The sequence below is a fragment of the Arachis hypogaea genome, chromosome 8 (genome assembly GCF_003086295.3).
Source record: "Arachis hypogaea cultivar Tifrunner chromosome 8, arahy.Tifrunner.gnm2.J5K5, whole genome shotgun sequence".
NCBI lineage: Eukaryota > Viridiplantae > Streptophyta > Magnoliopsida > Fabales > Fabaceae > Arachis > Arachis hypogaea.
In genome coordinates this window covers 12,345,195-12,370,199 of record NC_092043.1, presented here as the reverse complement: position 1 = coordinate 12,370,199, position 25,005 = coordinate 12,345,195, and the positions used below count along the sequence as shown (strand labels likewise).

At 27.1% G+C, this 25,005-nt stretch overlaps 1 protein-coding gene and 1 long non-coding RNA gene across 2 annotated transcripts; both read right to left on the bottom strand.

Annotated features, from left to right (window-relative positions):
* Positions 1-6,416: 6,416 nt before the first annotated feature.
* LOC112706143 (uncharacterized) lies at positions 6,417-15,785 on the bottom strand. Its single transcript, XM_025757293.3, has 17 exons — positions 15,657-15,785; positions 14,498-14,680; positions 13,879-13,994; positions 13,726-13,801; positions 13,011-13,132; positions 12,288-12,419; positions 11,287-11,388; positions 11,063-11,188; positions 10,895-10,960; positions 10,477-10,791; positions 10,263-10,403; positions 9,884-10,010; positions 9,671-9,742; positions 9,486-9,572; positions 8,773-8,843; positions 8,445-8,535; positions 6,417-6,733 (listed from the first exon to the last, which is right to left on the bottom strand). The coding sequence occupies exons 1-17, from the start codon at positions 15,783-15,785 to the stop codon at positions 6,719-6,721; spliced, it is 1,971 nt and encodes a 656-aa protein (XP_025613078.2). The 3' UTR covers positions 6,417-6,718.
* Positions 15,786-16,135: 350 nt separating this feature from the next.
* LOC140174579 (uncharacterized) lies at positions 16,136-18,713 on the bottom strand. Its single transcript, XR_011864312.1, has 3 exons — positions 18,497-18,713; positions 18,355-18,404; positions 16,136-16,327 (listed from the first exon to the last, which is right to left on the bottom strand). It is a non-coding gene; the product is annotated as an uncharacterized lncRNA (long non-coding RNA).
* Positions 18,714-25,005: the final 6,292 nt, after the last annotated feature.

Sequence of the window (25,005 nt, the reverse complement as noted above, 5' to 3'; positions counted from 1 at the left end):
TTCAAAAATACATACTCCTTTATCAAAGATGGCAAGAAGATCGTATTAACTCTGTTACAACATGTAGATGGTCAAAAGAATCAAGTTGAGTTATGCCTTTTCACATCTTTCAAATGCACTCGCCAATGAAATCTTTCACCAATACAAGATGAGCCTTTTTCAACCCAGGGAGGATAATGTTGAAGCTCTTTCCAACCCAGGGAGAATGATGCAGGAGCATCTATTAGGTTCTTAGAAATATTAATTAAAGTAGTCTAGTTTAGCATATATTATTATATTGTGTTATGAGTTAGTCCCACATCGCTCGAGTCATGAAGGTTCCCCCTCCCCTACTAGTATAAATATGTATCCCTTTTGTTTATGAGTTGAATTGATTGAGTTATATATTGAAATAAGCTGTGTGCTTATTTTTCTCTAGGCTCTTTTAAGAGTAAGAGGTGTATCCTTGGCTTAGCCAACCAAGGTGGGTTCTTGGCTACTTTCACCACAGTGTGGTTGTTAACCTCACCAAGATTAGTGGCCCAAGTGACGTCCCGGTGTCAGTTTGGTTGTTAACCTCGCCAAGATTGGTGGCCCAAGCGACATCCCGGCGTCAGATACTCTTTTCTGTGGAACAAGAACCAACTCTTCAAATCCAAAGGGTGACAGGAAATCTCCATAGACTGCCAAACAAGCTTGGCTTTTGGACAATTTCGAATACAATAAAAAATTGTTTCCTGGCAAATCAAGCAACTGGGGGCAACTATCTGAAGGAGGCAGACCTATCCTGAAATGAAAAACAGCAGTGGGTAGTGCTTTTCGAAGACAAAGCCAGGCTAAGAATTTAATTTTTTTCGGAACAAACTAACGCCAAAGTCAAAACCAATTCCTTCTCTCCTCCCCTCCAAACACCTTCTTGCAGAGCCAAAGGTAGTCATTGCGAGCATCATAAATCTTAGACACCACCCCAAACCAAGTCCAGCCCACCATTGAATCCGCTTGCTCATCCGACTTATAAGAGAGAATGTTGTCATGCAAAACCTGGTGAAAAGGAGAATAGACTTTCTCAAGCTGCCACTTTCCAGCCAACCAAAGATCTAAAATCCGAAAATCCGAATCAGAAATGTGAACATAATCCATTTCATTACAAAGTTGTCCCTCTTTTCTCCATTTAGAATACCAATTCTGATCCAAATTACCAATGTACTATTTAAAACCATCCTTCAGAATATCCCAAGTTTTACACAAACTTCTCCAAACATAAGATTCTTTAAACGCCGAGTGGCTGAACTCATCACCCAAAGAACAACGGTATTTATCTGCCAGCAGTTGAACCCAAAGCTTGTGAGGGTGATAAAATAATTGCCAAATTAGCTTATCAAAAAGAGCAACATTAGCACAAAACAGATCTCTAATTTCCAGACCACCAAACTTCTTTGGGGTGACCAATACCTTCCAGCTAACAAGATTTAGCCCGCGACCATTGACATGGCCTTTCCAGAGAAAAGTCCTCATCATGCATGCTCTAGAGTTTGTTATTCCTTTGAGAAATAGAGAGACTTGCATGCGGTAAGTAGAAATAGCAGCTGCAACCGAATTGATCAAAGAGAGCCTACCCGCCCTTTTGAGTAAACACCCTTTTCAACTGGCTAACCTTCTCCGGATGTTATCCAAAACCTCATTAAAAAATGCTCTAGTCACCTTAGCATGACTAAGAGTAATCCCAAGATATTTTTCTAAGTTTTGGACAAATCTGATGGATGACACCCCAGTAAAGAGTTCTTTTTTTATTGTGGAAATATTACGAGAATATAATGCTTTAGATTTTTTCAAATTAATCTTCATCCCAAAAGTTCTACAAAAACTCTCCAATTCTGCCATCACATTTTGAATTTGACGCGTCTCTACTTTACAGAAGAGAAGTAAATCATCGGCAAACATGAGATGTGATATTCTCATACCTCCTCTAAAAATAATAACCAGCTTCCACCGGCTCATATCAAATTAAATAATAAGGATTTGATCAACCGTGAAATTTGAAGAGAATTTTTAAAGGACTAATATACATAATAAAAAATAAAAAATAATATATTATTTTTAGAAGATGAACATTCTAACTATAAAGAAAAAATATTAAAGCAATTATATTAAAATTATTTTGAATGATTTGTACTTGATAAAGAATAATTATTTAAATATTTTTATATAAATCTCATTTAACATATGATTGTTTAATCTCATGTGTCTAATTTAGATGATATTGTCAAATTTAAAATTATCCTCAAAATCTAATTCTAAAAAATTAGTGTCAAACTCATTAAAGATGACTTTTTAATCTTTTAAATTTATATTTTATTTTTTTATTATTTATTATAGTAGTAAAACTATTACTAAATGTTGACACAGTAAAAAACGTAGTTTTTTTTCTTGAACATTAGTCTTTTTCTTTAAAAAAACCATAATTCTTTAATTTTTTATTATTGTAGTTATGAAAAAATAAGAATATATAAAATATAAAATATGTAAAGAATTTATAGTTAGAATAATAAATATTAACAATTTTAATATATACATATTGAATATTTAAATGTCTTTTTTTTTGGTAAAAAAATCAATTAAAGAACTAAAAATATATAAAATAATATTAAATTAAATAAATAAAAAATTTCAAAATTTCTCAAAGATGATATAAGAAATTATAATTGCGTGAAACCTAGTTTGAAATTAAAAAAGTTGAAACTTTGAATATAATAACAGTAGTATAACACCAATACTTAGCTTATTGGCTTACGTATCTTGATATAAAAAAATCAAGAAAATACTTCTTCAACTTGAAACTTGCAAAGCAACCAATATGCTGAATTCAAAATAAAAAGTGTTCAAAATGAATGAAGAAGGTAGGTGTTAATCTCACAATACTAATTTAACAGTGAGGAATTTTCGCCAAATAAATATACATAATCTATCAAAATGTTTCACATATATATTTTTATAAAATATTTGGTGGGTTATAACCTCCCATTCCTAAGGAAAAGATCTGTCCTTGAATTTGATAATCTAGATCTTACACTAAATATCTCATGAGTGTTCTCCCACCACCTCTGACGATTTTTTTGAAAAAAATGATGAATTGATGTGGTCATGACCTTCAATGAAGAATCATATCACAGGCAATCAATTTTAGAATTCGCCTTTTTTTGTTGTCTAATTCAAAAAATAAAAATCAAGAAGATACATTTAAATAACTTTTTAAAAAAATTTACATTTAACATTTTTGTCTTTAACTAAATTTTATTACATTTAGACCTCCTTAAATTTTATTTTCGTAAGATAAATAAATTCCTCTATTAGTCAGACAGAAATTTTACGTGATTATTAAATGAGTAACGTTAGTTGTGACGATGTCACGTGTTAGTAGCAGATAAACAAATTCCACGAAAACACGCAAAATGACATCATTTTGTAATTACTCAAAATGTTACGTTTTAGTGGACAAATAAATCCCAATAAATAAATCTCAAAATGGACTTACTTGTCTAACAATGCATATAATTAGGGACCTATTTAATTGATAATTGTTATTTTTGAAACTAATTTGTATTAAATTATATATAATAAGAAATTGATTTGTCTAGATATAATCTTTAGTAAAATAATATAGATACCTATTGCTGATGCACCTTATGCATACGAGCACATATTTTAGATATGGTGGAGCTAACCGTATGAATTGAAAGAACCTTGCTTGAAGTAGTACCATTACTTGCAGTTGCTAATGTTTCTGCAAAAGACCCCATGGTGGACTAGGATCGTGCGTGGAACAACAGTGTCATGTTAACTATGGGTCTCACAATTGGTTACTTTGATATAGGAGCCCTAGTACAGATAGTATATCTATATGCCTCTTGCAAGTTGTATTTGATTTCAACTTTCAATCAAAGTTAGATATTGTTTAAAAATTCACAGTGTGTATCCATACAGTGTGTAGGTGAATAATGCATCGATGTGGGTGTGTAATGCATAAGTATAATACTTAAGATTAGGAGCTGTTCAATTCGTTTGATAAAAAAAATGTCAATATTTATCCTTTAAACGTAAAGATATTTTAGAAAATAAATAATAATAATATTTAGTTTTACTATGTTTGAGATGATAATATTAACTTTATCTTCAAGTATCCAATTTAACTCTATTTTTTTGGATAGGGTTGACAATCCCATCTACAGTGGATTGGATTGAGAATGAAACGAATTGAACTGCAAGTAAAATTAGATGTGAGTTTAGGCCTAAGCTTATTTGACCTACCCACACTATTAATATATTATAGTATGTAGTTAAAAATTATTATACATGTATATAAAGTTTATGGAGATCAAACTCATATCATCTCTTTTTGTAATTTTAACATGTATTCCATTATAAATTTGTTGCTTTTAATTTTAATATGGACTTAATTTTAGTATATTCTATTTTATTAGTATGTTTATGAAATATGCAATGATTAAATAACTATTTGATTAAAAAAATTAATCTATTGCGGATAAACTTGAGTAGGGTTAGGTATGAAATTTTAGGGTGCGGGTAGAATTAGAATTGAGAGAGATTTTCAGCTCCTGCAAATAAGATAAAGTTGAGTTTTAGACAAAATTTAAGAACGCGAGTAGAATTAAAGTAAAATCTAAATCCTACTCTACTCATTACCAGTCCTACATAATATCTGTGCCCCTTTATGCATTAGGTGCATCATCAATATATATTTATGTCAATTAGCCAAAGATTACATTTAGATAAATTAATCCCTCATTATATATACTATAATACAAATTGGTCCCCAATAATCATAATTATCAGTTAAATAGATTCTTAATTATTTGTATCATTAGATAAATAGGTTCTATTTGGGAGGTATTTATTGAAAATTTATTTATCCCACTAAAATATAGTGTTTTGAGTAACTGAAAAACGATATCGTTTTGTATTTTTTGATGGAGACCTATTTGTCTGCTATTGACACGTGATATTGCCATAATTAAGTCACTCACTTAACAATCACATTAGGTCTTTCTTAATGGCTTTGATTAACAAAGAGACCTATTTGTCTTATGAAATAAAATTTAAGGACCTCAAAGATAATAAAATTTAGTTGAAAACAAAAGTATGAAAGTATCTAATGTAAAATTTCTTAAGAGCATATAAGATTTTTTTTTTGTAATGAAACGAGACTAAACCGCCCAAAAGAAAAAGATGTGTTTTTTATGTTTTTATTTAAAAAAAGGGTCTTATTTTAGATGTTGTTAGAGCTTCAAGAAAAAGCAATAAGACCCAATAATAAGGAGCAAGGGGAGAAAAAAAGGATAACAGTTTACCCAAGAGAACCGCAATTTTTGGCTTTTGGGGGGCCTGATGAGATCCATGAGAACCTCAAAAGCAGAGAGATTTACCAAAAAAAAATGAAGTAAAATAATTGAATGCAAATTTCTACTTTGAAAATATGTACTTGCAATACTTTTTAATTTGCATATGGAAACAAAAGTGGTGTTGGACTCGAATATGGGGAATACAGGTGCTTCACAGTCATGTGATGTCAGTGGAACAGAAATCGGACCATGCGAATTCTTCATCAATAAAAAAATTGAAAACAACAAGCAACTCGGAGGGTCCGTTTTCTAGCTTCCCAAGTTCATATTTACCCAACCACAAGTCGGACCATGCGATTTCTTAAGCAAAATTTTAAAATCAAACAACTCGCATGGTCCGATTTATGTACTCTAAATTTTTTCAACTTTTTTTAACATAAATCGGAAGGTCCGATTTGTGTACTTTGAATTTTTTCAACTTTTAAAACACAAATTGGAGGGTTCGATTTGTGTACTCCCACAATTTTAAAAAACACCAAAAATTACCATATTAAAACATATCACTCATTTTGTTTCATACCAACATTTTTTAGCCTACTTGCAAACCCTAACATGTATGTATATATTGGCAATCTCTATAAGACAAAGAATGCAAGCAACTCCAACAATTTACAAGTCATATGGCTGTCAAAAAAGATTTAATATAAATTCCAAATATATGAATTTTAAAAATATTGTTATTTTTGTGATTTTTCAAAAATATGGGAATCATTTAAAAAAATTAAAGAGAGTGATTTTATTTTTCAAAAATATGAAAATTACAAAGGGTGTTTGATTTTTCAAAATTTTTAATTTTTGAAAAAAGAAATCGCTGTGCCGATTTCAATTTTTAGGTTTTAAAAAAAATGCAAAGTGCAACTTGTTAAAGTGCACTGTTTTTTTACCATAAAAAAAAATCGCATTGAGTGATTTTTACCCATCTATCACTGTATCATTGTATTTCACCAAATTTGTAGCCATACACAAATTAATTTGTGTTATATGGCAAACTATGTTAAAATATCAATGATTCTTTAAAGCTAACTAAGATTTAGCTGAACATTTAAATAGTTTCCCAAAAATATAAACCAAATTTGTGTCCTTTTCAAGCATAACTACTGCAAGGTGCAAGCAGTGTATATATTGTTCACCTTTAAGGCTTTAACTAAAGAAAGAATGTTCAGGAGTAATATTATTTGCTCATAAAGGATTTTTCTAAGTTCCAATTCCATTGGTACCATCAATGTTCTTGGAATCGTTTCCAATCTTTGAGATCATCATTCAAATGCTCATGATTGCATGCGCTCAAAGACTTTGCTGTAGAAAGCAAGTCTCATTAACTACTATTTAATGATTCGCTGCATGAAGGATAATAGCACATTGTTAGTCTCTTGCTAAAATAAATCTCCCAAGTTTCTTCTCATAAGCTTATATTGAGCCAGCTTGTAATTTAACTTCAAAAAATTAGAGAATTATTAAAATTTATTATTTTTAATTATTAATATTTAAAAGTAAAAAATAAAATATGTTATTAAATTATTAAATTAAAAAAATTAAAATAAAAAATTAAGTTGATAATTAAATAATAATAAATTTTAATAATTTTCTAACAATTTTTTTAACTTTTTTTTAAATTGACATATCATTGTTAATCAATTAGTAGTGTAACTAATTAATAGAATATCATGTAATAACATGACACTGTTACTACGATATTATATAACTGAGTTTGTGAAGCTTTGTTATAGTATTGTGATTATACTTTCAAAACTTTTAAAAAGTCACTTAAATCAAGATATTTAAAATAATTTTTAAGATATTTTTTAGTAATTAAAATTTAATACATATAATTAATTAAATTGTATTATTTTTGTTAAAGTTAGATCAAATAAATTAATTTAGCCAAAAAATTGGTAAACTATATCTTGAGTCGGTCTAAATCAATATTTTTTTTATAAAAAATAATTATAATATTTCTATTATAAAAAATAATTAAATTATTATTATTATTATTATTGTTATTATTATTATTATTATTATTATTATTAAAAATTTTAAAAATCCTAAATTATAATCCTTATCTTTTGTTTGTATTAGAATTTAGAATTTTTAAAATTAATATATATATATATAGATAATAATATTTTAGTTATTTTTTATAATAAAATTATTGTAATCATTTCTAAAAAAAAGAATATTAATTTAGACCGGTTTAAAGTTTAATTTACCAAATTTTTAATTAAATTAATTTGGTTGATTTAATTTTAACAAAAATAATATAATTTAATTAATTATATATATATATATATTGAATTTTAATTACTTACAAAAAATATCTTTAAAAAATATTTTAACGTCTTTATTTAAGTGGTTCCAAATTTTTATATAGACATTAATAGTTTTCTTGCATAGGATATTATTTGTTCAATTGATTGATTCTTTTAGTCATTTAATCCAATAATTTGAATACTTGTATTCGAATTGATATTCATTTAAATTTTGACTAACTAAAAAAATCAATTAAATAAACGATAAATTCGCAAAAATTTTTGTTTTCATGAGTACATTTTTATTGTCCTCTTTTCTAATTTTCAGTTACTAATTTACTATCACTAAAGTTTTATTTTTTTTTCACTTAATTTAATATTATTTTATTCTTTATTCTTTATGAATTTTTTAATTAGATTTTTTTAGATAAAGACATTTAAATATTTATTTATTTTAGTTATTTATATCAATAAAAAATATTAAAAAGTTATGTTTATATCTCAATTGTTAAAAATATATACCAAGTCACCTAAGATTTAAAAAGTATAATTTTTATATATAAAATTATTTATTTATTAATATAATATTGTCATACTTTAAAAAATATATATTTATAAATTTTATTTAATATAAATACTATTATATAACTTTTGTTAAAATCCCCAACGCTCCCCCCCTTCCCCCCAAAATTCTGTCTAAGCTCCACCATTATTTGTGAATGTTAGCAGGTAGCAATTTTAATTTAAAGCTAAAAATGAGTAAGAAAAGAAGGAAGGATGATGGTGTGAAAATTGAGATTACCAGGTGTAATGCATTGAATAATCGAAGAAAGGGGTCGACGGGAGAATCTTCATTCTCAATTGCTTGGTCATAGACTGCGTTTAGAAGTTCCCTGAAAAATTCAAAACCATCAAGGTTTAATTTCAATTCTTTTTCTGATCTGTGCACCCAATCAAGTCACTATTGTAAGAGTTAGATGTATGTAAAAAAACAAAAATTAAAGCAGCTAAGAAGTGAGGCATTGTTCTGAGATGAGCTATGAACAATTACTGTTATATCCATGAGTGTACACATAATATTTTTGTTAATTATTATATAAAAAATTAATTAAATGTTGGTAAAGACTTACCAGGTGGAATGAGAGGAAGATTGTTTGTAAGGAGGCTGATCTACTTCCGGAGATCTACTTGGTCGTCCTCTCTGCAAAATCATATACGTGAGAAAAAAAATTGAATCTGTAAAAGAGGACAGAGCATATAGTTGTACGATTACTAAGTGTAATCAACACGCAGCGAAGGTAATAATAATAATAATAATAATAATAATAATAATAATAATAATAATAATAATAATAATAGGGTAAAAAATTAAGGTGAAATCGACTTTAGGTGAAGTTCATATCTGAGCTATTAGATGAAAATTTAGTTAAATCAATCAAATTATTTAACGGCTCTCAATTATCAATTTCACGTGAAGTTGAGTGTACCTAGTTTTCACCAATAATAGAGGAGTGTTAGAGGGCCAGCAACTTTTGTGTTTTGTAACCATCAATTGGCCATCAATAATGTTTTTAATGGTATGAAATTAAATTCAATAATATCGGATCATTCATTTTTTTCATAGTTAAATATTGGCCAACTTTTTAAAAAATTGCTGGTTTTAGACTTTTCCTCAATAATAATTGATGATAGTATTTTATAATATAAACACTTATTTCTAATTGGATAATAATTTATAACTCAAATGACATAATCTTTTCATATGGACGTAAGATGTTGCAATTTGAATCTCCCTGTCTTTAATAAAAAAACACTTATCTCTAACTGTAGTGAGGAACCGTACCTTTCCGAGGTTGGAAGAGGATGCTGAGTGTGGTTGCAGTTGCGGTTGGATTTTGCGGGGACGACCACGACGCCGCTTTTCTTTCTCCTAACACATCCGACCCGTCCATTATTTAAAGTATCAAGAAATTAAATTATCGCAACGAAAGTAACGAATTCAATCATTAGGCTTGCTTGCATGCTTACCACTCTGATCAGTACTGAATTAGTACTGCTATTGCTCATCACTTGCTTTTTAAGATCTGGAATCCATCCACCCTGTGCATATTTGAGTATTAGAAATATAATCATTTATCTATCATTTCTTATCAATTTAAGTTTTCATTTTTTATCAATTTAAGTTTTCAAGAGTCTATGCAAAATTTGTGCAAGTATTATTCATGGCATCACTTTCCTTACCCTTGATCCATATGCTGGGTAGTTCGAAGTTTGAATGGCCAGAGGAGTTTGATTGGGCAGAGGATTTCGAATAACTGTTCGTGTAGAAGACATGTCCAGTATTCTGCGAATTGCCGCCGAAGGTTCCCTATAAATTAGAATAAAACACACAATCATGCATGCATGCATAATTTGCCATTAATATATATTGTATTTGCTGTAATAAGAATTATAAAAATATAATATGCACACTAAAATCAGTTATTTACGAATTTATGTATAAAAACATTTGTTTAACTTATTTTCAATACTTATTTTATATTTTAACTTATATTTTATATTAATAACTGATTTTAATGTACATGTAACGAAAATAAAAGCATTCGTCTTAGCTACCTACCTAGTTGTGGAAGATTGAGGAAGCTTTCCTTTGCCACGCTGCCTTGTGAGGACTTGATTATTTAAATTATTTATTATTGAAACCGGGATCGTCACTTGTTGCTCCTGATGATTCCCCAATGCACTTTCAGGCCTAATCAATCTGTAAGTAGAATTAACCCAGTTTAGTGAATAATATCCATTAATAAAGAGTATTAGTGAATATGTGAGATTACCTTAGGAGGCGTGCAAAGTCATCAGAATCTCCCCTGGAGTTAGAATCTTGTGAACTAGATCCCTGAGTGTTGCCTGAGAAAAGCTCAGCACTCGTTGACCTCATCAATGCTTGTGACTCCGTCTGCGAACCGTTTATTATATTGTGCTGCTGGCTCCATGACATAGCTGCTATACTGCTAGGAAGTGCTTCCTGCGGCAACATCATTGTATTGTAACTCTGCCGTTCATGAGGAGGAGGAGTAGTATTCAGCAACAATCCATTGTATTTGTTGTATCCATTCATCTGATGATTTGATGATGCCACACCTTGGGACCTTCATTCACCCCAAAAAGTTATTAGTTAATGGTTATTTATAATCTTGAAGAAATTAATTTAATTAAGAGACAAGATCTCTCTGTCTGCATATGCATAATTACCTTGAGAATTGCTGCGGGATCATTGTTTGGGGATTATAAATATTACCATAGGATGGAGGACACCTACTATACAGTGGTGACATAAACCATAGACTATATATATCAATAAAATAGGGACATATATATATGTCAAAATAAAAATTTTAAAGTAATAATAATATTTTATACATAGAAGGTTGCACTGAAGATCCCAAGCCAAAGGAATTATTGTAGTATGTGGTGGTTGCATATGGATGCGGATATGGTGCAGGTTGTGGATGGTGTGAATGATAACTTGAGTGCATTGGAGGAGACCTATATATAGAGAGATATACACAACATAAATTCAGTGTGAATGGTAAGCAATCAAGCATGATGACACTAGAGGAACAATGAAGAGAGTGATGGAGTACCTATAATAAGGAAGTGCGGTAGGGTCGGACAGCATAGGTCTATTATAAGCATGATTTGGTGGTGGCACTTGAATAAAAGAAGGGTGTGGTTTAGTTTGCCCCCTAAATAAAATGTTGCTAACTAAGAGTTAATAATATTTAAAAAAAATTAGAATAATATCATAAGTAGGTACTAATCATTTTGAGATGGATTAATAAGAACATTTCTAATATTAATTTTAAAATTAATTTTATTATGAGTCTTACAAAATAATATATTAATATTTGTGAAATTATATATTTAAATAATAATTTAAAATTAACTAAAAGTAAAATTTGTCAATGCATTAGAATTTAAGTTTTGCAAGTTTTTCTATAAAAACTTTCTTAATTTATAACTTTATAATGTATTCTTAAAGTATATATTAAATTAAATCCTATTTTTAATAATTTCATTAAAATAGTTATATAAGTGGCTAAATTTTATTAATTTTTTATCAAGATGATATTGCATTTGTATTTTTAAAGTAAGACCGATTTCATTTCATCCTTCAATTATAATACAATTTTTTATTCTAAATCAGTTTACTTTTTAAAAATATAAAAAATAATACTCTAAAAATATCCTATTAAAATTGTTTTTAAGTCTTAAAAAAACATTAAATAAGTAGATTATCACATCTTCTCAAAGATTTGTTTCGCATTTTCTTTTCAATTACCTATAAATTTATTATAAAAAATTTGCGCGAACATATTTTGCATTTTTCAAAGACCAGCAAATCTATTACAAAATTTTTTAGAGATTTACTTGTTTTATTATTTTTAAAATTTATTAAAAAAATTATCAATAAAATAAAATAATGTTATTTGTGTTATTTTTGTATGCACTTTATATATATATATATATATATATATATATATTCTATTTTTAAATATTAGTATTAAAAGTGATTGATAAATATATAAAAAAGTGTATATAAAAAATGAAAAAAATATAATTCCTGAGAAAATGAAGTAGATACCTAGGATAGCATGGGTGGTCAGGAGTAAGGCACAATGAATTTTGAGAATTTAAATCATAAATCTTATTATAATACATTCCAGCGGGGGCAGGAGTAGGAAGAGGGGCAAAACCGTCTTGAGGCAGTGGAACACTGAAAGAAGAAGAGTAGGAATCATGATGCATGTAATTGTAACTGCGGCCGTATTGTGAATCATGCATGTTTGTAATCGAGAAATGATTGTGTTCATTAGCCCTACATACATACATTGTATACCATTTTAAACTTCACATTTAAAGGAGTCTCCAATTAGCCATCCTTGTAAGAATAGCATTTATAAATAAGTGAAAATGATGTCTCTTATTTTAAGTAAATTATTAATTTAATCTTAATATTTTGATTAAGTCTTAATTTTATTTCTAATTTTAAAATATTTTTTTTCAAAAAATTTATTTTGTAATATATTTATTTGTTAAAAGTAAAATATTTTATTTTAAAATTATTATTTTTTATTATTATTATCTTTTTATCTTTTATTTTTTTGTTATTTTCAGTTTTAGATAATTAAAATCAATATTATAATCACGATTTTTTATTGCTATCTAAAAAATTATAATAAAAAAATCTTTTTTAAAAATATTTATTTTAATTATAAGATTAAAATACGATAAAATAAAATTTTTTAGAATAAAATAAAAATATCATCAAAATATATGAACAAACTAACAAGAGTAACATATATACCTTCCAGAATTGAAGGCTGTATGAGTGTCCATGATATTGTTTTGGAACACAGATCTTTGGTTTCTAATAAATTGTCCACTTGAATGATATTTTGTTCCATTTCCTGCCCCAGCCTCCACCTGCTGTAACAAATACTTTAAATTAGGAGTGAGTACTCGGATTGATTTGGATTTGTATTTTTGTAGTATATCCAAACCAAATCAAATTAATTAAAAACAGATTGGTTTGGTTCTGATAATTAGATACTCAACAAAACAGAAATTTATAAAAAAAAATAAAAAATGAAATATTTATTTTAAAAATTTTGTAAGTACAGTAAACATGTAACATTAATAGAAATAATCAAATTAAACACATTAAAATTTAAATATATTAAACACTAAAGATATTAAAATTTAAATATATTAAAAGGCATATATTTTTTAAATTTTTATTTTTTTGTTTAATTAATATATGGTCGAGTTTACAGGTTAGTTCCAGTTCTACACTCCAAAACCGTTACTCAAACTAAAAAGAGTCATTAGTTTGGTTCATATTAAACCTGATTACCAGTTAGTTCTAGAAACAATTTAATTAATTCGGTTTGGATTCGGACGAATAACTAATTATCTCGCGACTCATGTTCACCCCTACTTCAAATATTGAATGCATCTATTATTTTATTTATTTATTTTTTAATAATTAAGAGGATAAAAGGTGTTTTTATTCCACTAACTAAATTGTAGTTTGATATTGTATTTGGCACCAATGGCGAATTGTTGTGCTGGTAATCCATGTCTCCACCTTCATTCCTACACAACAGAGAAATATTAATCCATGTATAATCTAAAATCTGCGATTAAACCATCAATAATAATTAATAACTTACCTATGTGAATTCTCATGTTGCATGTGATGAGAAAATTGATTAAACCAACTCATTCTCCTAATGTATTCTTGGTCTTGATGAGTTGATGATCCTTCTCTTTCTAAAATAATTCCCACCTGATGATCAATTATCAAAGAAGAAAGAAAAATATTCAAATGTACTTTGACTTTTTTAAGTCAAATATAATGTATATTAAACAAATTCTCTGATAATTTTTATTTTAGTATCGAACTTACTTTTTAAAATAAATATTAAGTACTCAAAATTTATTAGCTTTTGCATCTTTTAAATCAAACATCGACTATTTTATATCTTTTGGCAAATTAAATACTGAATTTTATCCATAAAAGCAAATACATTTGTATTATTATTATTATTATTATTATTATTATTATTATTATTATGACATATACATTTAATAGTTATATATATTATGAAACAACCAAAGAATTAATTTAAAACTGCATTTAAAAGATTCTGATAGATAAAATTAAAAATAAAATAGAAAGCATTATTTTTAAAATTAGAAATTAAAGAGTAACATTATTAACTACATATGTATTAATCTGTTGTGTTATTATTTATACCATTTCCTGTTTAATTGAAAAAAAAAACTTACCTTGGGCAACGAAGGATGAAGCGGTGGAGACGAAGAATTTGATGAAGACTGGAGAAGAGGACTGGGATCATAACCAAGAGTGGCAGCCACACTTTGTTGTTTAGTAGAAGCAGGTTCAGTAGTATTTTGGTTCTTATTTCGTGTTGCAACTATAATTGATGATGATCCCTTCAAATTGTGACCCTGAAGAATAAATGCAATAATAATTATTACTCCTACATTTACGGTCTAGTCTTTGTATTTTTGCAGGTAGTGTGCGCTATGCATTGTGCATTATCTATATTAATGCTTACGTTATCATAATGAATTATGAAAACTTTATTAATTACTTTGTGGAAAAAGAAGGAGCATACGTATGCATAAGATAGAGGTTAAGCAAATTGAGTAACACTTTCCATTTTTCAACATGCGTCTAATGCATGCCTCTTCTGAAAATTTTTGAGATAAACATGTTTAAGTTTTTTAAACGCTTTTAATTTTTTGTTTGGCTATTTTTGTTTTTTATAAACTGATTTTGTACTCAAATTTATATTTACAGAAAGAAATAGTTGTAGCTTTTGTATTTAATAATTGAAATCATTAATAGAGTTCTTATGGTTTTATTTATGAAATTATTGTTTTTTTATGAGGCATGAGCATTTTTTAATTATTATTTATTAATTTTTATTTTTTTGTATTTTTTATTTAATATTATATATTTTTATAATTATAATTTTTGTATATTATATTTATTATAATTTTTTTATAATATATTTTATTGATTTTATTAGATAGAGCAAATTAAAAAATTAATAATAATAATAATAATAATAATAATAATAATAATAATAATAATAATAAACGTACTAAAAAAAGTGCGTAGTACTAATATAGTATTAAAAAATATTATATAAAAATACACTTAAGAAAATAAAAAAAATTAAATATACTTAAAAAATTAATAATATAATTTAATGTCATATTTTTTTAATAATTATCTATTTAAAAGTAATTTTATTTAATATTATTTAAATAATATTTATTTTATCAAAATTAATTTTAGTATAAAATTATCAAATATAAATTATATTAGTATACATTCACTTCTATCTAAAATTAATTTTACAGAATTACATTTATTCAAACTTTAATTTGATAAAAGCACGTAACGCATACTTACTATTGCTGTGTCCTCATTTTCATGGGTTTTAGGATTCCCGGAGATTGAGGACCTCAAATCCTGCAGCTGTTTCTCCTGAATCAAAACGTATGCATGTTTGAAGAAAATTTGTGAAGATAATAATATCATGATAAAATATTAAGAAGCTACCATTTATTTTTTTTACATTATCTGTGTAAAATATCATAATATAAAAATGAATTAAGAAAAATATATATAATTTATTAAAAACAGAAATAAATTAGAAATACATTTGTCACACACTACTTCATTGAAGTATTAAATAATAAGTTATAGTCTCCAATGAATAAGTTTGTGATAGAATATTTTTTTAATTTGTTTGGGTCTCTTCTAAGTCCCACATATTCAATAAATTCATAAAAAGACATAAATATAACCTATTTATAATTAGAACATTTAGGTAATATTAAGATCAATATTTTTTTAAGTAATTGTCTTTGTTATCATACATTCAACAACAACAAAAATACACCACCAAATAATGAAATGAGAGAAAATGAAATTACTATGGTTAAATCCGATTGAAGGAGAGTAGGGTGCACGAGGCTGTTGAATAATGGTGTTCCTATGTTGTCTAAGATGTTTGCAGGATTCCATTCATTCTCATCATTCAAACTCAAGCTCCCTAACTCAATATCCAAATCCAGGTCCTGCGTTTTCATTACATCACCCGGGTAACAAATAAAAATAAAAAATATAGACTGTAAGTCACATATGATAATAAAGAAGTAAATTGAAAAAATGGCTATATTTTTTAAATATTAACTGTAAACAACTACTTTAAAAAAGATGCCAATTGTATTTATTTTCATTAATCCCTAGGAGAATCCTTAAGATGGTATATTATATATCATCTTTTCAAGGAAAAACATGAATGAAAAGGACAGGATGACTTAATAACTTAATGAGAGTAAAATGAAAAGTATACGTTGACTTTGACATATCCCTCCCTAAAAAACATACGCAATTTATGATATCTTGCTAATTTCCAATCAGACCTTCCTCACATTGTGTATAAAATATTTAAAGAAAATTTGTTTGTATATGAAGATAAAACCGCTTCTTCTTCAGTTTTTCTTCATTTTGGTTTTTTCACTCTCGCGGTCTCTCTAATTAAGTGTGAATTACGTATAGAATTTTAGAAAAATTTTGCTGAAGAAGATTACCATAGCTATTTCGTTATATTTAAAATATGTTAAAAATCAAACAAATTTAAAAAATAGATATCTTAAAAAAATAAGTCCTATTTTATTTAATAAATAGAACGTCGTTACCAACAAATAGTTATTAGGATATTTTAAGAAGATAATTAGAGTATTTTTTCTTATAATAAAACTTAATTACTGAAAATTTTAATATTTCATTTTTAACAAATACACAAATGGAATTTTTTTTATGGACGTTAATATATGAATTTATTTTAATATTAAACATATAAGAAACGTTTTTGAAAATATTACAATCCATTGCGCTTTAAATTTCTAAAAGACAAACTTTTTCAAAAATAAGATAATATCCTAAATATGGCACCAAAACAAGCTCACGAATAAGTAGTATATAATTAAGAGGATTAGATTCTTGAATTTAAAATTTTGACTTTACTTTTTATTATTTCTCGTAATTGCATTATAGATATTGGATTTTGCTACTAGAAAGAGTACAGTCCTTTCTAGGAGTACTCGTTACTGTTATGAAAGTTTTTACTAATAAGTGTTTTTATGGACTTTTCTAAGATTATTATTAGTAAAAAAATTTAAATATTTTTTATAAATATATTTAATATATAAAAAAATTTAACTATTTATTTTTTAGCATTTTAACTAACACTATTAAAATATTTATTAATAAGATTTTTATATCTTACCAAGTGTTCTTAAAATATTTATGTTAATTTTGGTGAAAAATATATCCAAACAATAATTTTTTTTACATTAGTGCTAACTAAATTACTTCTTATGTATATTTAAAATATGATAATAATTTATATGTAAATTGTCTTGACGTGAAGTTAATATTTAAAAATTATTAGATAATTTAATAAATTTGACTAAATTTTTATTTTTTAATTATTAATTATTAACTTTGCACAAAGATAATTAGATATTTTGTCCATTCTAAACACCAGTCAAGTGGCTAGATATTTTGCCCATTCTATAAATTACATTTGTCCTTTAAGGTGAATAATACAATAGTTCTAAATACTCTGCTCTAGAATTGTAAGTGTAATATCTTCCATAATTTTAAATTATATTAAATATATGTTATAATAAACACATATAAAAATAAATTAAATAATATATATTAATTTGATAATTAATTTTTATTGTGTATATATAATTTTTTATTTAAAAGAGGGGTATATATGAGTAGTAGTAGTGTAAGTGGACAAGGGATCTCAACAAAATGTCAAAATCTGAATGGCTTGACAAGGGATCTCAATGCTATAAACTGTGTATGGAAAGAAAATTTCATTCGTGTCAAAAACAACACCAAAACAACACACAAATCACAATCGCACCCACCAACAAATGAGTTATATAAATTAAATTGAACAAAGTGTTTTTTTTGTTTTTTTAATTTGGGTTTATATAATTCAAGTATATGCTCATAATTGGCAGCTCAGAAAACAATGCTCAATTTTATGATTTATTTAACAATCTCAGTTGAGTATAATTACCTCTAAATTAACCATTTCTTCGTCAAAAATCGAATTTGCTGAATCTAAACCTGTAAACCAACGATAATTAAATGGGTTGCTCCAACGATGATTAAATTTATAGATATATATTGTCAATCAAAATTGAGAAAAAATAACGGACCTAGATTTGTGCTATTTTCTTCGTCCATTGTATCCGATCCGCTGACACAGAAATTAAAAAAAGAAGGTTAATTATGACAACAAAAAATTGATACATGGGCAGCTTTATTTCTTCAGAATAATAGTAAAAAAAAAAAAAATTGTTTATCTCAAATAAAATTGAAACCTCAAAGGAAGGGTAACTATTGCTTATCTCATATACGAATTTCCTTCCTCAATGAGACCAAAAGGATTTCAAGGTGTCAAATAGTGAGATTTTATCATAGTAACAAATTAGTCTCCTAAACTACAATTAGGAAGATGAGAGCTTAACTAAACAAATAGGAGTGGGAAAAATAACCTTATGTTGGTGGGAGCTCAAGCTCAAATTTTACAATGTGCGTTGATGCCTGCATTCTTTCCTCATGCCCCTTGTTTTTATAGGAATATATATACAGAGAGTAATAAACTTATTTAACTTATTTCTCATTATTTTAATAATTTTTTTTATTAACAGAGTGATGAAAAAAATATTTTATTTTTAAAATATTAAATTCCAAAAATAAATAAGTCAAATTGTGATATTTTTTTTCCAAATCTAATATTTTTTTCACTAATCTAGGAATTAATAAGGATATTATTTTAAGAGAACTTATTATAATTGTTTGCCGATTGGAAACAAGAAGCTGCTAATCTTTGTTTGATAAAAATATATTAATAAGATGAATTGTTAGAGTCAATGTATCTCAAATCAAAGTTACTAGGGAGAGATTTGGACAGAACTGTATGCTAAATATATAGTAAAAAAAAAACACTTGTTCATAAAAAGAGATTCAAAGTTAATTTATGTAATTCATAAGAAAATTGATGTGTGGTATGAAATAGATCGAATACTTAACGGTCTGTTTCGAAAGTTTAAAAAGTAATTTTTTTTTTTAGTTTTGACTTATAAAAAGTAGTAGTATTAATGTTTGGTGTAATTTTTAAAACTAAATTGCGGTTTTCTAAAAAACTATTTCGAAACTTATAGAGAAGTTAAAAAATGACTTCTCTTGTGATATTACTATTTTTTACCATATTTTTATAAAATAAGCACTTTTAAAACTAAAAATCTAAATATAAAATAACTTATTTATAAACTATTTTTAATATAATTATTTATTGTTTAAACTACTTTTATTATAGTTTTAACAATTTTTTTATAATATTCTTATATATGACAGTTTAAAAATTTGTAATGGAGTCTTTGTATTAAATAAAACAATTTTTCATTAGGTCATTGCTAACTGTTTTTAATAAAAATAAAATATTTTTAAATTGTGAAATATTCTAAAAATATAATACTCTAAATTTACGTCTTTTTTTTGAAATAAAATTATTAAAAATAATTTAACTAAAATTTTTTATTTATATAGAATTTATTATAAATTTTTGAAATGGGAGAAGCTAATTAAAAATGTTGTAAAATTATAAAGATCAATAAATAAAATAATTAAAAGATTCATGAATCGAATAAATGAACCATGTATATTAGAGTTTTAGATCACATTCTCTAAATGCATCGATAACTTTTATAAATAGGAGATAATATTAGTTGGCATCATAAATTAATTTTTAGGATTGAAGTATATATTTACCATTATTTTAACATATTATTAAACTCTATGTTGTTATATATAATTGTTTTTGGGTTCTCCCACAGATCGATGCTGTTGTCCAATGCAATCCTGACTCCCGAGTATGAGATGAATTTTATATCTTAAAACAATTTTTTGTTTTTAAATTAGATCCGTTGATTTCTAATAGTTTAGAGATGGTGTGGTTAATACAAAAATGTTATGCGGCCAAATAATTTTTAAATCAAATTCAATCAAGTTGTATTTATTGTATGTACGCATTAATTTTCGCTGGGTTTATGCTAATATAATTAAATTTGGTTACTAAAAACTGGTATTGATGCGGTCAATATATCTATTTGGACCACTAGCTTTATAATTCTATGTTTTTCCTTTTTTACTTATTCTTAATTTGGCAGTTTCTTAACTAGGAAGGGTTCTAGTTGCCTTAATATGGAAACAAAATCTCAGTCATTGATTGTCTGCATAACAATATCTAATAGTTACAAAAATCTAATAATAATTTATACATGATAATTTAAGTATATCTAAAATAAGTACAATAATTTTATACATATTAGATGTGTTATATTTTTATAAATTATTATATTTTATTAAATATAAATTAAAAATTATTAAAAAAAATATTGATAGACTATAATAATTATAAATTATACTAAAAGTTACTAATACATAAATAAATAAGTTTTTTTTAATATATATACAATACTTTAAATAATAAATATAAAACATATAAATACAAAAATTATAAATTATCATGCAATAAAATTTTTATAATATTAAAAAATTATATTAAAATAATATTCTAAATTACAACATGAAAATATAAATTAATTAAATTTTATTTTATACATTATTTAACAAATAATTAAATTGTTATATTAAAATTTTATTAACTAACTACTTTGTTAAAAATATTATTATAATACAAATTTTATTAAAATATTTATAAAAATATAATTTATTTAACATATTATATAAAAAATATAAATTATCATGCAATAAAATTTTTATAATATTAAAAAATTATATTAAAATAATATTCTAAATTACAACATAAAAATATAAAATAATTACATTTTACTTTAGACATTACTTAATAAATAATTAAATTGTTATATTAAAATTTTATTAATTAACTACTTTGTTAAAAATATTATTATAATACAATTTTTATTAAAATATTTATAAAAATATAATTTATTTAAAATATTATATATAATACATGAACATATTATTACATGATAACTAAACATATAAATAAAAAAAGATTTATATGTTTTGTATTTATATATTTTATATTTATTATTTAAAAATAAAAGATTATGTTTATCAATTAAAGTATTATATATTAAAAAATATATTTATTTATGTATTAGTGATATCTAGTGTATTCTATATTTATTACAGTTATCATTACTTTTATTTTATAGTAGCTTTTGATTTATATTTAATAAAATCTAATAATTTATAAAAATATGACACATCCAATATACATAAAATTGTTGTGCTTATTTTAGATATACCTAATTTGAGCTTACTCAATTTGATTCAACCTGCGTGCTAAAGAGTCAGCAAATTTTTTTTTGAAAGTAAGAGCTCAACATTCAGGTGGAGCAAGTAAGACAAATATAAAATCATAAAAGTCGAGCAACTCCTATGTCATCTCTGATCCGGTATAGCCATAAACGTTATTTACAACACCACTCTGTAGCACATGAAAATGATTGTTATATGCAGTCTCTAATTCCTGTTGTCTTGCTGTGAAAAATGACATCGCTTCTGCGTAAACAAATAATCCATATCATTGAAAAGAACCCAACTAACCAATACTTATGCATCTCTTTTCTCATCGGGACCGATCTCCAATTCTCAAAGTGCTCTTTCAAAGTACCGAGGACAATCCACTCCTGTCCAAAGACGCCGAGATCCAAGCACACCACACTTGCCAAGAGTACTCAAAAGTAATAAATAGATGTTGTATATTTTCAACATCTTTCTTACACAACACGCACAAAGTATCATTCTGTTGTAGGATTTCTAGTCTACTAAGCTGGTCCTTTATATTGACTCGGCCTAACAATACAAACTAGGAGAACAACTCCACTCGTGGCGGAACTAAATCTTTCCAGATTTCTTTTGTGAACTTGTAGCTCAGAAGCTCTTCGTTCAAAGTCTCTTCCTACAAAACCTGCACAAATGAATTAGTAGAATAAACGTCTTCCTTGTCAAATTTCCACACCATTCTATCTTGCACATCTGCTATCAATCTAACAGATTGCAAGACATGAAGCATCTGGTTTAATGTATCTGTCTCCCATTGTCGTAGTTTCCTTCTCCATTGAAAGTTTCACACCCACTCTATCCCATCCCAGAACTCACAATCCCTAATTACTAATCCTTTTTTTGTTTGAAATCAAGAAGATTCTCGGGAAGGAGTCTTTTAATTTTCCCACTTGGAGCCATGTATCCTCCCAAAATTTGGTGGATCGACCATCTCCTACTTCCATAGTAAGCCTATCAATCATCTTTTGCCTGACGTGTTGCTCCTTTATTTGCACCTGACATATGTCTTTCCATGGGCCCCTCTTCAGTAATGTCTGAGTTGACAACAAGTGATTTAGGTTCAAGATGATGAGTTTTAAAAACTCTAAATTTGTGATGACTAAACATTATTAATTTTATTAATTGCAAAATTATTAAATTGATTCTAACTCTTATTTGTTAAATTAATAATTTTGTGATGCAGGTTTTTAATTGGGCCAAAAATAAAAGAATTCTGGTGCAAGCCCAAATTAAAGTTAACATTCAGCAATGATACAAAAATCCTTTGATCCACATGGCTGAATTAATGGTTACATTACTTGGGCCAAAATTGAACTATTATTACTACAAGCCCATATTAATAATTGTTGCTACACAATCCAATGCTTGGTCCAAAAATTAAAAGAAAAGAAAGTAAAGGTTGTAATGCTTGCAACGGATACCTATTTTTATCACATGCTGAATTTCAAAATTCATTTAACTTGTATTAATTGTCTTGGAAACATGAAAGAGAAAAAGCAAAGTGATTTGATGACTTTGATGGAAGTCTACACGTTGCTACACAAAGCATGGAGAATCGCACCTAATTAATTTATCTTTGATAATACTCATAGGTTTGCTTTTCTTTTCTCTTTCTCTACTCTTTCTTCTCTCTCTCTCTCTCTCGGTCATTTTCCATCAGGAAACATGGAAGCATTAGCAAGCTACCAACAAGAAGAAGAAGGAGCTAGTAAAAAGACCATCACCATGATGGCAAGAAAACATAAAAAATATAGTGGCTGAGATTCTTATCACTTATGGTAAGATATGGTGATGAGATCTTGACTTCTCTATACCAAAAATGGTTGAAGGAGATTCGGCCAGCAAGGAGAAGATCTTTGGGATGGCTTGTCTCTGCTTTTGGGTTCACTCATCACAGAAGGTAGCTAGGGTGGCTACGTAAGGGAGGAAGCAAAAGTGGAACAGATGAAGCTATCATCATCATGAAGCATCAAGGGCCAGAAATTCATCTTGGAGAGCAAGCCAAGGATGGAGTGCTCGGATTGATGAAGATTGATGACCAAGGAATGACTAGAGGTAATTGCATGTTGAGTTTTGCATGTGTTATCTCTTCTCTCTCTCTAGCCGAACCGGTTTTGTTCTTGGAGAAGAAGAAGTTGGCTTAGTTTTTTAGCTTCAAATGTGGAGGCTTCCCTCTTCTATAAAAAGAGAGAACAGCCACGATTTGGAGCAAGGAGAAAGTGTGAGAGTGCAAGGCACAGAGTTCTCAGAGCTACCTGAGCTAACAGAAGTTCTTCTCCTTCAATGTATTCTGTTTTGTATTTTTCTGTTTAATTTTGTCATGTCTTGAGTCTCATGGAAAAAGGCAAACAGTGAGGTTTGTATAAAAAAGCCATAGAGCGAAAAAAGGCAGAGAGTGCAAAATTAAAAGAAAAAGCCATAGATGTCCTTAGAGTTCCTTTGTTCATCTATGTTATGTTTCATGATTCTGTGGGAATCCCCTTGTAAGTTGGGTTAACACTTTACAATTGAAATCTTGGCAGTGACCAAGTCAAGTTCAGTTTGGGATTAGATTCTGGACTTGTCCCAGATAGGAAGGGTAGTTCCTAGGGAGAATTGGTGCTTGTAATTAAAGAATGATTATAGTGAAATTCCATCATCTTTGTGATGGAGACTGGATGTAGGCTGCACTGCACTTAGCAGCTGAATCAGGATATATCTGGGTGTAATTTTCTCTCTCTTATACTCTATTTCTGTTTCTGCTACACAGGAGATAAAACCGAAAAATATCTCATGTCAAGTGACGAGACAAAAAGAAAAGTCTCGTGGCTAGGGACGAGACAAAAATAAAAAAGTCTCCAAAAAGTATTACAAAGACCAGCAAGTGTTCAGAAGTTAAAAAGGGACTAAGATTCAACCCCCCTTCTCTTAGCCACTGAAACCATCAATTGTGATGCTTGTCAATTAGGCAAACAAGTAAAATCTTCTTTTAAACCAAAAGATGGAATTTCAACCAAAAGGCCATTAGAGATGTTACATATTGATTTTTTGGTCCAACAAGAACTCAAAGTTTAGGAGGTAAACACTATGGTCTAGTGGTGGTGGACGATTACTCTAGATTTGGTTGAGTACTTTTTCTTGCTCATAAAAATGATGCTTTTCATACTTTCTCAACCCTTTGCAAGAAAATTCAAAATGAGAAAGATTTAAAAGTGGCCCATTTGAGAAGTGATCACAGAAAGGAATTTGAAAACCAAGACTTTGAAAAATTCTGTGATGACTTTAGAATTGCTCATAATTTTTCATGCCCTAGAACACCTCAACAAAATGGGATTGTTGAAAGAATGAA